The 12526-nt window shown below is 47.8% G+C and overlaps 1 protein-coding gene across 2 annotated transcripts in view; it reads right to left on the reverse strand.

Moving 5' to 3' along the window:
* Pecam1 (platelet and endothelial cell adhesion molecule 1) overlaps positions 1-12526 on the reverse strand; it is a 79428-nt gene that overhangs the window by 32806 nt on the left and 34096 nt on the right. For both annotated transcript variants that reach the window (XM_006970496.4, XM_006970495.4), the window contains exons 5-8: positions 11267-11569; positions 9703-9978; positions 5282-5530; positions 2120-2395 (exon numbers count right to left, since the gene is read on the reverse strand). In XM_006970496.4, the coding sequence (XP_006970558.1) occupies positions 2120-2395; positions 5282-5530; positions 9703-9978; positions 11267-11569 (1104 nt within the window). The remainder of the gene's footprint in view (positions 1-2119; positions 2396-5281; positions 5531-9702; positions 9979-11266; positions 11570-12526) is intronic.

Raw genomic sequence — 12526 nt, forward strand, 5'->3', positions numbered from 1 at the left:
AGATCTTCCTGTGTCAGTCTTCTAAGTGCTGGGATTACAGGTGTGTGCCACCAGCCCCAGATACCTATCTGCTTTTGAAACTGCGTTGTTATTTCTAGTCTCACAGAAACTGGAGAAGCCACTTGACCCTCAGACCATGGTAGAGTAAGGTCAGTGGAGGAGGTCGTTTGTTCCTCAGACGGTCTCCAGGTTTGAACTTCCTACAGCCAGACTGTCATCGGCCCCTCCTGCTGACGTGGCTTCACCAGCTGTGCTGTTTCCAAAGCTGACTCTCCTCCCTCACCTTCTTTCTCCTTTACTACTGGTTTTGACAGTGAAATGGGGACTTTCTGGAAAGCTGGCCCTCAGTCTTCCAACTCCACTCTTTTTAAAAAAATAACGTTTTGATTTATGTATTCTGTGCACAGGTGTGCGTGTGGAAGTCGGAGAACAATTTGTGAGACTCTTTCCTTCCACCATGTGGGGTCGCAGGGGCTTGAACCCGGCTCATCGGGCTGGGCGGGTATCTCAACCTGCTGAGCGGTTACGCCAGCCCTTCCATCTCCACTCTTGGGGATTTCACCTCCACACTCAGCTTTTATTTCTGAGCACGGAAAACCTAAATAGAAGCTTCCTGTCCAGACAGCTTCCCGGAACCCTGAGGCTCCCTCCCACCTGGAGACTCAGAGAGCCAAATTCGCCATACCCCCTCCTGTGCCCCCTTTCCTCAGCAGCATTTTTAACCATTCAAATTCTGTCCGTACGTCATCATCATCGTCCCAGGCCACCTTCCCTACTAATGACAGTGGACTGGCCGGCAGACAGACACAAAGGGTGGTAAGATCTGAAGGAAGCCAAGCTTCAGGCCTGGGATGACGGTGTCCCACACAGGGACAGACGGCCTGAGCACATTGCCAAACCTGACAGCCTTCCCCACTGGGAAGCAAAAGGGATTAGTGGCAAATCGGTCTCAAGAGCCAGACGGCCTGGGATCAAATCCGGGGCCTACCACCCACCATGTACAAGCTTTAAGTCTTAGTGACTTCACTGCAAATCCAAGGGTGAACGATGATGAACCCCATGTGCTGTTTTAAGTATTACTAGGTTTAATTGGCTACAGTGCTTCACTCCGGGCTGGATGCATGACGAGGGCTCAGTAAACGCTAGCCACTAACACTGACTCTGTTTAAACCCGGCTTCCTCATGGGCGTTTGCATTGACTTCTTAACGTCTGGAGGTTGCAAGTCTCTACTCCTCACCAACAGCTGAAAGCACAGCAACCAGGCTCACCTTCCCCAAACCCACTCTTACGTCCCCCATCTTCTCTCTCTCCCCTGAGACCTGGTCTTATGTAACCCCAGCTGGCCTTGATCTCACTATGTAGCCAAGGACAACCTTGAACTGTGGATCTTCTTGCCTCTAAGTGCTGGGCTTATAGGCCTGTCTACCTCGCTCACTGCCCCGTATCCTGGGGACAACTCTTGCCCACACCAGCACATGTAGACAGTATGTGTTTATAAACTGTGTGTTGATGACACAGAGTTGTTAAACAGACGCTGACAAAGGACAAGAGGAGGGAGGCTGGTTGAGCATCTCTCAACAGGGCTCAGAGCAAAGGTAAGCAGTGCTACTCACTGCAAAGGCCACTCAAAGGCACACGTCAGACGCGGAGGTAAAGAGATCCATCCCCAAGACCACGGTGAGAATCCCAGGCGATTCCCATGAGCCAAGGGTCTAAAACCCTGCCTGCTGCAGGTTTCCTGTGGGACCCAGATGTTCTGCCCAGGTCAACAGCAGAAAAGAGTTCTGGCCTGCGGCTCTTGGAGGTGGCACTCTATTCACCCAAAAAGGCGCAAAAACCAAAAAAAGCCCAAGTACACAACACCAGCAGTTCCTTAAATCCAGCCGCCTTCCCTTCCCAGGGGAGTCAGCTGTCACTTGAAAGGTCAAAAGGGATTCCAATGGCCATGCGAAGAGCCCCCAGATATTTCCCAGACCCACTTGCTAGGGTGTGGCTCTGCTTTGATCTGCTCTGTGGGATGCACAGGTACCATCCCTGTTCCCCACAATCCCTAAGAGACTCCCAACCTTCCAGCCCGTTAAAAACCCCTCTCTTGCTTCTCACAGCCCAACAGCTTACCTATCACCTCCACCCTCAGGATCTCGCTGTGCAACTCAGGGTGGGAATGGCAATTATCCACTCTGCACTGGTATTCCACATCTTTGGTGGGCGTATCTGTGAATGCTGCTGGGTCATTGGAGTTCATCATGAGATTCTGGAAGATGTTTGTGTCTTTCATAAGGTAGTAAGTGACAGGTGCAGTTCCGTTTGTTGACTGGCAGCTGATGGTGATGGGACGTCCTTTTATGATCTCAGCCTTGGCATCATGAAAAATCCTAGGCTTAGAGAGCATTTCTAGAACAACAGAGAAAAACAATCCAAATAAAACAGAAACAACTCAGCCTTCCTTTTGCAGACTCTGGGTTTGGCTTTCTCCATCGAGATCATGATTTCAAATGCCTACCTGCCTGCCTTATTCATCTTTAAGGAGCTCCTATAAGGCTGCCAGGCAATGCTGTCTATGTGTGTGCATTTGGTAACAAGGGAGAAAACAAGCTATTTTAGACAGATGGGGATGTAGCCCAGCATTAGAGCATTTGCCTAGCATGTGTAAGGTCTTGAGTTCAATTCCCAGCACTAAGGCAGTGGAGACAGGAAGAGATTTGTGAGTTCGAGGCCAGCCAGGGTTACATAGTGAGACCATGTGTCAAAAGATCAAAAAAAAATTTTAAATCTAATTTCTATAAGCAAAATAATGATATAAAGTCGGGGGTGGAAGAACATACTTATAATTCCACACCTGGGTGGGCAGGCAGGGAGACTGCAAGTTTAAGGCTGGCTTGGGCTACATAGTGTAACCCTGCCCTATCTCAGAAGGAGGAGGGGAAGAAGTGAGGGAGAATGAGGAGAGAGGAGGAGGAGGGGATAGGAGAACGGAGGTGGAAGAGCTAGTGTGGTGGGACATGCCGACCTGCAGGTTCTTCTTTTTTTTTTTTTTTTTTTTTGTTTTAGTTTTTCAGGACAGGGTTTCTCTGTTTAGCCCTGGCTGTCCTGGAACTCACTCTGTAGACCAGGCTGGCCTCGAACTCAGAGATCCTCTTGCCTTTGTCTACTGAGTGCTGGGATTAAAGGCATGCACCACTATCATTCAGCTTTTCTTTCTTTCTTTCTTTCTTTCTTTCTTTCTTTCTTTCTTTCTTTCTTTCTTTCTTTCTTTCTTTCTTTCTTTCTTTTTTTCAAGACAGGGTCTTGCCTCGAATTGAAAGCTCAAGCCTCTCAATAGTAGACTGGCATTTAATAGAGGGATGTGGAGAAGAAGGGGATGCTGAGATGAAGCCATATATACACAGCCAAGAAGAATGGACAGCTGAATTCAAAAACCGTCAACAATTTCCAGAATTTAAAATCCTGAATCATGACATGACACTAGTGGAATTCAGGTGTTTCTGGTACATGGACTACTCTCACCCAATGTGAGGTTGAACTGTTGACCTTGTGTACAACCTACTTCACAAATGAGTCTGTCAGATACGATAAGCCTATAGGCTGAAGATGATGCCCCAACACTGTGGAGAAACCTCAGGTGACTGTCCAGGCAGCTGGCTGTTTCTGTCAACTCACAAAATTTTTGGAAGTTGCTTTTGTGCACTTCCTGTTTTTATTTTTGTTAGCTAATATTATTTCCTTCTTGGGTCTCTGAGGGAGTTGAAGATTAGTTAGTTATAGTTGAAGATTAATTAGGATAGAAAGTGAATTAGATACATTTTGGACTTACTAAAATAGGATAGATAAGGGAATTATTTTCTCTGATTTGTCAAATACAAATGGACTAGACATCGTTTAGGTATTTGTTACTTGTATATATTGTATATAGTTATTGTACTTTTGTATATAGTTTTTCTTTTGTTAGTTATAACCTTTTGTCTTTTTTCTTTTTATTAAAATAGAAAAGGGGAAATATGGTGATATTTTATTTGTACTGAAATGTGATTTTAATTTTATGTTAATAAATAAAGTTGCCCTGGGGTCAGAGCTATTAGAGCCATAGCAAGAGCGTGGTGGTTAGAATAGCTAGGTAGATTTCTGTGTGTTCAGGGATACAGCCAGTATTGGAGACATATGCCTTTAAGACCTGGAGGGCGGTACTTACAGGCAGTGATGAGGCAGTCATGTGGTTGGGTTTACAACCAATGAGAAGGCAGAACAGAAAGACTATTTAAACACAGACAAACAGGAAGTAGCTCTCTCGGGGAAGCTAGGAGCACTGCAGGAGGTAAGATTTTATCTCTGAGCTCTGACCTCTCGGCTTTCTCTTTTACATTGGCTCTGTGTTTCTTATTTTAATAAGACGATTGGTTATATCTACAACAGGGTTTCTCTGTGTGGTTTTGGTGCATGTCCTGGATCTCGCTCTGTAGACCAGGCTGGCCTTGAACTCACAGAGATCTGCTTGGCTCTGCCTCCCAAGTGCTGGGACTAAAGGTGTGCGGTGCCGCCACCACCGCCCGGCCTTCTTTTTTAAATACAAGGTCTTTTACATTGGGAGTCAGGGAGGGTTGAGACAGACCCCTGCTACGTAGTCCAGGCTGGTCTTGAACTCACAGTAATCTCAGTCTCAACTTCCTGGGTATCAGGATTATGGTTGTGTACTACTATGCCTCCTAAACAGGTCTGAGCAGTTTGGTTCTACCCTGTACTCTCTGGACAGCCAGGGTGTGGATGTGTCTCCTCCCTGACTTGAGTGGGTGCCCACTCCCCAAACCAGAATCCTCCCAATTCTAAGTCCACGACAGCAGCCGTCACAAGAGTCCTTCACTTGGTCGAGCCTACTTCTCCTCGGTTCTCCAGGCGGGGATGCACACTTGTTCTGTTTGACTCCCTTTCCTACCAGTCTTTCCCCTTTAAAGTTTTTTACATTTATTTATTTATTTATTTATTTATTTATTTATTTATTTATTTATTTGTGTGTTGCGCACGCACATACAGAATGAATATGGAGGTCAGAGGACAACTTGTAGGAATTGTTTCTCTGCTTCAACTATGTGGGTCACAGGGATTGAACTCAGGTTGTCAGGCTTAACAGCAAGCATCTTTACCCATTAAGCCATTTGTTGGCCCTTCCTGGAGTTCTCAGCCTACCTGAGTCTGGCCAGCCTTTGGGACCGCACTGGGGACGGCTGGCCATCCGCTCCTTGCTCCTACCCCACCATGGTGCATCTGAGGAGCTGGGGACACACTCACCGCACACTTGGATCTGTACCGAGCGGCTCCTCTTGACCACTTTGTCCACGCCTGCGGTACAGCTGTATACCCCACTGTCCCTCTCCTCGGCAACCTTGCTGAAATTCTGACTCAGAGACAAGACCATCCCCTCCTTCTGGATGGTGAAGTTGGCTGAAGGTGTGCCCGGGACAGAGCAGAACAGATCCAAAATGTGCCCTTGGTCCAGACGATTGGAGGAGAATTCCAGCGTGGGCTTGGGAAACAGCTCTGAAGAACATCAGGTGGGAAAGGAGGGAGACAGGTCTGGTTACCACCTCAATCCACTGCCTGGAGACGCTTGCGGTCCAGCTCCTCTCAGCAGAATCGACTCCTACCAGCCTGCCAAACAGCTTCCTCACATGCCGTTCACATGCCCAATGGGCATGGCTTTAAAGAGCCAGGGCTCGGGGTTGGGGATTCAGCTCAGTGGTAGAGCACTTGCCTAGCAAGCGCAAGGCCCTGGGCTCGGTCCTCAGCTCTGAGAAAAGAGCCAGGGCTCACTCTTGACCTGAGGTCTCATTGCAGACGCTTCTTACATTTCCGTCTACGGGAATTGACTCATCCATTTGTTCATTCACTCTTTGAGACAGGTCTCAAGTTGCCTAGGTTGACTTTGAACCCCCAGCCCCCCAGCTCCATCTCCCTGGTGTGGGGAGAACAGGTGGGCACCACTATGCCTGGCTTCCACGAGTACTGACTGTAGGGAAGACCCTTTGCTGGGCACTGGGGAGATAACAGTGCCCCTGATACAGTCCAGCTTCAAAGAACTTATCCCTGGTGCTCAGTTCCGGAGTAGTGTCTGCGGCAGAGCTCACAGAGAGGAAACCTAACTTCACCTTGGGGGAATTAAGGGACCAGTCCTGGAAGGAAGTAGTCCTAGGCGGTTGACTAGGGAGAAAGTATTTTAGACAGCATTTGAAAGTTCAATATGGCTGCCAAAGCTGGCCTGTTTGTATCTGAAGTCCTCAAAGGCAAAGCCTGCTAGCTCTTCCCCACCTCACCCCCGGAGACAGGGTTTCTCTGTAGCCCTGGCTATCCTGGAACTCACTCTGTAGACCAGGCTGGCCTTGAACTCACAGAGATCCACCTGTCTCTGCCTCCCTGAGTGCTGGGATTAAAAGCATATACCACTACTGCCCAGTGCTCTCCATTCTTAATAACCAGCCCAGCATACAGAATGTGTCCAGTATATATGATGAATTAATAGTTTTTCTTCTCTAACAAAAGAATGTATACCTTATTAAGAGCACTCCAAATATTTGTCATTATCAATAAATCTACTCCAGGCATGAGGGAGCACACCTTTGATCCCAGCACTCAAGAGGCAGAGGGAGGCAGATAGATCTCTGTGAGTTCTAGGCCAGCCTGGTCTACATAGGGAGTTCCCAGGGCTACATGAGGGTAATGTCTCAAAAATAAACAAATAAATAAATATCTCACTAAATTGCTAGCAGGTGACTTCACACCCTACAACAGCTCTACTATGTCATGCTAATCCCTCAGTTGGCCAGTTGACAACCTGCCTACCTGGAATACAGGGGACAGTGGCTGTGACTGCACGTTTGGAGCTTGACACTTAGGGGTTTGGAGGAAGTTATTGAATGAATGGGTGAACTCATGTATGAACAAAGACTTTCAATGGAGAACCGAGAAGAGCTGACCTTGTCCTTAGAAACACTAAAGCACATGGCTCAGCCCAGTCCTCCATCTAACAATAGTGCTACATTCCTAATGGGCTGGGAGTTAAGAATATAGCATTGAGCACAAGAGTGAAGGTCTCTGCCCTCAGCAGCTAACACTCTAGTGGCTGAATACACACAGCAAACAAGGTAAGTAAGGATATTTTTAGTGGTAAGTATTTTAGAGAAATGAAGCCAGGTCCAAGGGTTAGAAGTGTGAGAGAGCTGGGCCCTTTAATCCCAGCACTTGGGAGGCAGAGCCAGGCAGATCTCTGTGAGTTCGAGGCCAGCCTGGTCTACAGAGTGAGATCCAGGACAGGCACCAAAACTACACAGAGAAACTGTGGTGGTATTGTGTTCCCCAAAATATTGTGCACCCTAGTAAATTTATCTGGGGTTAGAGATAGAACAGCCACAATATTAAACAAAGAAGTTAGGCAGTGTTAGCACACGCCTTTAATCCTAGCATTCCAGAGGCAGAAATGAAACCCATGAGTTCAAGGATACAGCCAAGAATGGTGACTCACGCCTTTAATCCCAGAAAGCTAGCCTTTAATCCCAGGGAGTGATGGCAGGAAGTAGAAAGATATATAAGGCATGAGGACCAGAAACTAGAAGCATTTGGCTGGTTAAGCATGTGGCTGGTTAAGCTTCAGGCTTTCAAGCAGCAGTTCAGCTGAGAGCCATTGGGATGAGGACACAGAAGCTTCCAGTCTGAGGAAACAAGACCAGCTGAGAAGTTGGCCAGGTGAGGTTAGCTGTGGCTTGTTCTGTCTCTCTGATCTTCTAGTGTTCACCCCAATAACTGGCTCAGGTTTGACTTCATTAATAAGAACTTTTAAGATTCATGCTACAAGAAACCCTGTCTTGAAAAAAGAAAAAAAAAAAAGAAGTCTGAGAGAGCTTTAAAATGCATTGGGTCGGCAATCTAACCAGGCCTAGGGATTATCTCTTGTTCTGCCACTTGGGTGACTTTGCAATCATGAGGCTAGTTGCTAACATTCCAGTCTAAGTCTCCATGTCATACAATGTGTCTCATGACACCTAGGATTGAGATGAGCGTGAACTAAAAACCCATACAAATCCATCACATGGCATTCAACAGTGGGAGACTGTCACTGCTTTTCTTTACTAAACTATGCTGCTGGGCATGGTGGTGCAGGCCTGAAATCCCAGCACTTGGACGGTGGAGGCAGAAGGATCCGGAGTTCAAGGCCAAAATGCACTACACGGTAAATTCAAGGCCAGCCTTGGCTACTATGAGATCTCGTCTTTAAAAACTGGGAGGAAATGGTGAGATGGCTCAGTGGTTAAGGGCATTTACTGCTCTTGCAGAGGACCTGGGTTCGGTTCCCAGCACACAAATAAGGAGCTCACAACCACCTGTAACTCCAGTTCCAAGAGGTCTGACAGCCTCTGGTCTCAACATCACCTGAACACACATGGCATACATAAATACAAACAGACATACATAAGTTCTTCTTCAAAATCTGTTTGTTTGTTTGTTTGTTTGTTTGTTTGAGACAGGGTGTTACAATGTCGCTCTGGCTGTTCTGAAACTCACTATGTAGACCAGGCTGACCTCAAACCCATAGAGACCTACCTGCCTCTGCCTCCCAAGTGCTGGGATTAAAGGTATGTGCCACCATGCCCATTAAAAATCTTTTAGAAAAAGAGGTTGGGCTGGAGTGTGGGCTCAGCATTTAAGAGCACTAGCTACTCATTTTTTTTTGGATACAGGGTTTCTCTGTGTGGTTTTGAACCCTTTCTTTCCTGGAACTCAATCTGTAGCCCAGGCCGGCCCCAAACTCATAAAGATCTGCCCGTCTCTGCCTCCTGAGTGCTGGGATCAAAGGTGTGTGCCACGACTGCCCAGCCTAGCACTGGCTACTCTTGCAGAGGACCCAGGTTTGATTCCCAGCGCCCACATGGTAACTCCCAACTATAACTCCAGTTCTAGGATGCCCTGCACCCTCTTCCAGCCTTCATGGGCACCAAGCATACAAGTGGTGCACAGACTTACTTGTAGGCAAAAAACATCCATCCATACAAAACAAAATAAAAAGGTTAGGCCAGGCAGTGGTGGCACACACCTTTGATCCCAGCACTCGGGAGGCAGAGGCTGGGGGATCTCTGTGAGTTCGAGGCCAGCCTGGTCTACAGAGTGAATTCCAAGACAGTCAAGACTATAACTCAGAGAAACCCTGTCTAGGGGGCGGGGAGGGGGAAGATGAGTTTGTCAGAGAGGAAAGCTATGTACCTGTAGAGATAATAGCTAATACTCACTGAATGCAGACCACAGCTATCTCATTTAAACGTTGTGACGTCCTACAAGCACCATCCCATCCCATTGCATCATCTCACACAACTGAGGCAGGTTCAAGAGTTCGGCACAGAAGTAGTGAGCGTATCAGGGTTGAGTCAGTGCCAGCACCAGAACTCAGCCACCCACAGCCGACTGCTGTACGCCGACTCTTTCCCACAAGCCCCAACGCCCAGCCTAAACACACCCAAGACAACCAGGGGTAGAAAAGGCATCACTCCCATTGGCCACCCTGGATTGTAGTACAGGGTCTCCCTAGAAACCCAGGTTAGCCTCGAGCTCATGACTCTCCTGCTTTGGCCTCCCGAACGCTGGCATTACGGACATGCGGGACTTCGCCCAGCCACAATGGCCTCTTGAGCCCACCACTTGCCAGGCTTCTTCCTCAGCATCCCTACCTGTTATGTTGACCACGATGCTGCTGACCTTGGAGATGCGGCTAGACTCCACTTTGCAGGTATAATGGCCGCTGTTCTCCACCATGGCCATGACTGAGTAGATGGCCTCATTCTTCTCTGTGGAGGCGGCCACAATAGTCTTGTCCTTTTGGATTATGATTTCTGGATATTTCTGGAGCAAGTGTGTCACTTGAACTGTGCACTTAATGTCGAGCTGGTCTCCTTCTATGATAGGTCCAGGAGGTGTCACTTGAAACCTGGGATTAGAGAAGGACTCTGCAAGAAAGTAGACGATAAGTCAGTTGGACTCAAGTTCAAACCTGGGCAGTGCCTGCTCTAATATTTGTGTGGGAGGAACTGTGTGTGTGTGTGTGTGTGTCAGTGGTTGGGGTGGGGGTTTCCAGTGTGTGTGTGTGTGTGTGTGTGTGTGTGTGTGTGTGTGTGTGTGTGAAGGCCAGAAGTCTACCTCAGATATCATTTCTCAGACACTGGTATATCTTTTATTTTGTTTTGTTTTTTTTTCTTCTTAAAAAAAAAAAAAAATGCCGGGCGGTGGTGGTGCACGCCTTTAATCCCAGCACTTGGGAGGCAGAGTCAGGCGGATCTCTGAGTTCGAGGCCAACCTGGGCTACCGAGTGAATTCCAGGAAAGGCACAAAGCTACACAGGGAAACCCTGTCTCGAAAAAAAAAAACAAACAAGCAAAAAAACAAAAAAACTATATATGTCTGTGTACTACATGCATGCTTGCTGCCTTTGAAGCCCAGAGGAGAGCATCAGATGCCTGGAACTGGAGTTAGAGATGGTTGTGAGCCACCATGTGAGTGCTAGGAATCCATCCGGAAGAGCAGTCTGTGTGCCTAACCACTGAGCCATCTCTCCAGCCCCATTTGCCTTGTTCTTTTGAGACAGGACCTCTCCTTGGCTTGGGGCTTGATAACTAGCTTAAGCTTCGTAATCATGGAGTGTCAGGAATCTGTCCGTCTCTGCTCCCCAGGGCTGGGATTACAAGCGTGCACCACCATACCCAGCTTTATATGCGTTTAACAACTGAGCTCTCTCCCAGTAAATGGGGTTCTTTGGCTCCTTCCCCCCACTCCCCCCTCCATGAATGGATTCAGGTTCTCCTAAATGCTAGTCCAATGTTCTACCACTTAGCTGTATCTCCAGTTCTCTCTTTCATTTTATTTTGAGAGAGGGTCTTACTAAGTTGCCCAGACTGGCCTTGAACTTGTTCTACAGCTGAGACCAGCCTTGAACTTTCAATCCTCCTGAGCCCTGAGTAGATGGGAATTACAGGAACCATCACACCCAGCTGCTGTTCTTCTCTCTCTGGCTTATTTCTTTTAATTAATTTTATTTATTTATTTGGCTCTGGGGAGAAAGCATCTCACAGCTGAGGGCTGATCTTGAACTCCAGATCCTCCTGCCTTTGCCAGCACTACCAGGTTTTAAATTCTGAGAACAGCCACCCCAAACGACGGCTCAGCTTCTCTGACTCTGGGCTCCTTTTTGCTATATGCAACCTGTCACCACAAAGACTATAAGGAGATCAGGATTCTGACCCCGCACAGTAACGTATTCACTCCTGGTGGATTCTGAGGTCTGCAGTCCGGACCCGGAAAAGATCCCAGCCTGACAGCGGAACACCAGCACGTGGTCCTGCTCCTCAATGAGGAAGTCCATCAGCACGAAATTCAGGAACGACGTCTTCTGTCTCTTTTGCTTGACAATTTTTGTATCCAGTTCTACTTTTTCAATCTCAAAATAAATCGGTGGCTTTTCTTCTTTCACGGAACAATTGACGGTCACAAGCCCACCTTCCGTCACCTCCTTTTTGTCCAGTGTCACGGTGGGATTGGGCACACCTTTGGAGAGTGAGAAAGTGCAGTTAGGATCAGGTGCTCCTAATGGCCCAGTCTCCTTTATCTGTCACGGTGGCTCATCAGCCCGGGGGCCTTTTATTCCTGAACACTCACTCAGCTGCCCCAGGTAATCACTGGACATGTGTGTGCCTGGCACTGTACTGGGCACTTTAAAAATATAATAGATTGGTATTCCTGATGGTTTCCAATCCCCTTCCACAGGTAGGGCAATTAGATTCACAACTGGTACAGTTGAAAAAGAAAGAAGCCTGGTGTGGTGACGCACACCTTTCATCCCAGCTCTTGGGAGGCAGAGGCAGGCGGATCTCTGCGAGTTTGAGGCCAGCCTGGGCTACAGAGTGAGTTTCAAGACAGCCAGGGCTACACAGAGAGACCCTGTCTCGAAAAATTTTATTTAAAAAGTCAGTATATAATGATATTACTACAGCTGATGTTTTAATTGTGTGTCTGTGTGTCTGTGTGTGTGGAGGCCACGGGCCAATGTTGGGCATCCTCCTCAGTTGTTCCTCACCTTACTTTTAGAGATTTCTCATTGAACTTAGATCTCACTGATTCAACCAGGCTGGCTGACTAGTAAACCCGAGGGATCCTCCTGTCTGCCCCCTCCCCCTAGGAATCCTCCTGTATGCCCCCTTCCCCCAGGGATCCTCCTGTCTGCCCCCCTTCCTCCCAGGGATCCTCCTGTCTGCTCCCCCAACTCCCCCAGGGATCCTCCTGTCTGCATCCCACCCAGCTCCAGGATTACAAGTATATGCCAGGCCGGGCATGCACACACTTGGGACTACACACAGGTCTTCTGTCTGAGTAGAAGGCAGTTTACTGACCAAGCCATCTTCCCAACTAGTGTTATAATTTCCTGAATGCCTACTACAAGCCTGGTTCTTCACCCAGGGTATAGAAAATAGGACAGATGTAATCTCTCTTGAAATTTCATAGCCC

This window comes from Peromyscus maniculatus, chromosome 8 (genome assembly GCF_049852395.1).
Source record: "Peromyscus maniculatus bairdii isolate BWxNUB_F1_BW_parent chromosome 8, HU_Pman_BW_mat_3.1, whole genome shotgun sequence".
Lineage (NCBI taxonomy): Eukaryota > Metazoa > Chordata > Mammalia > Rodentia > Cricetidae > Peromyscus > Peromyscus maniculatus.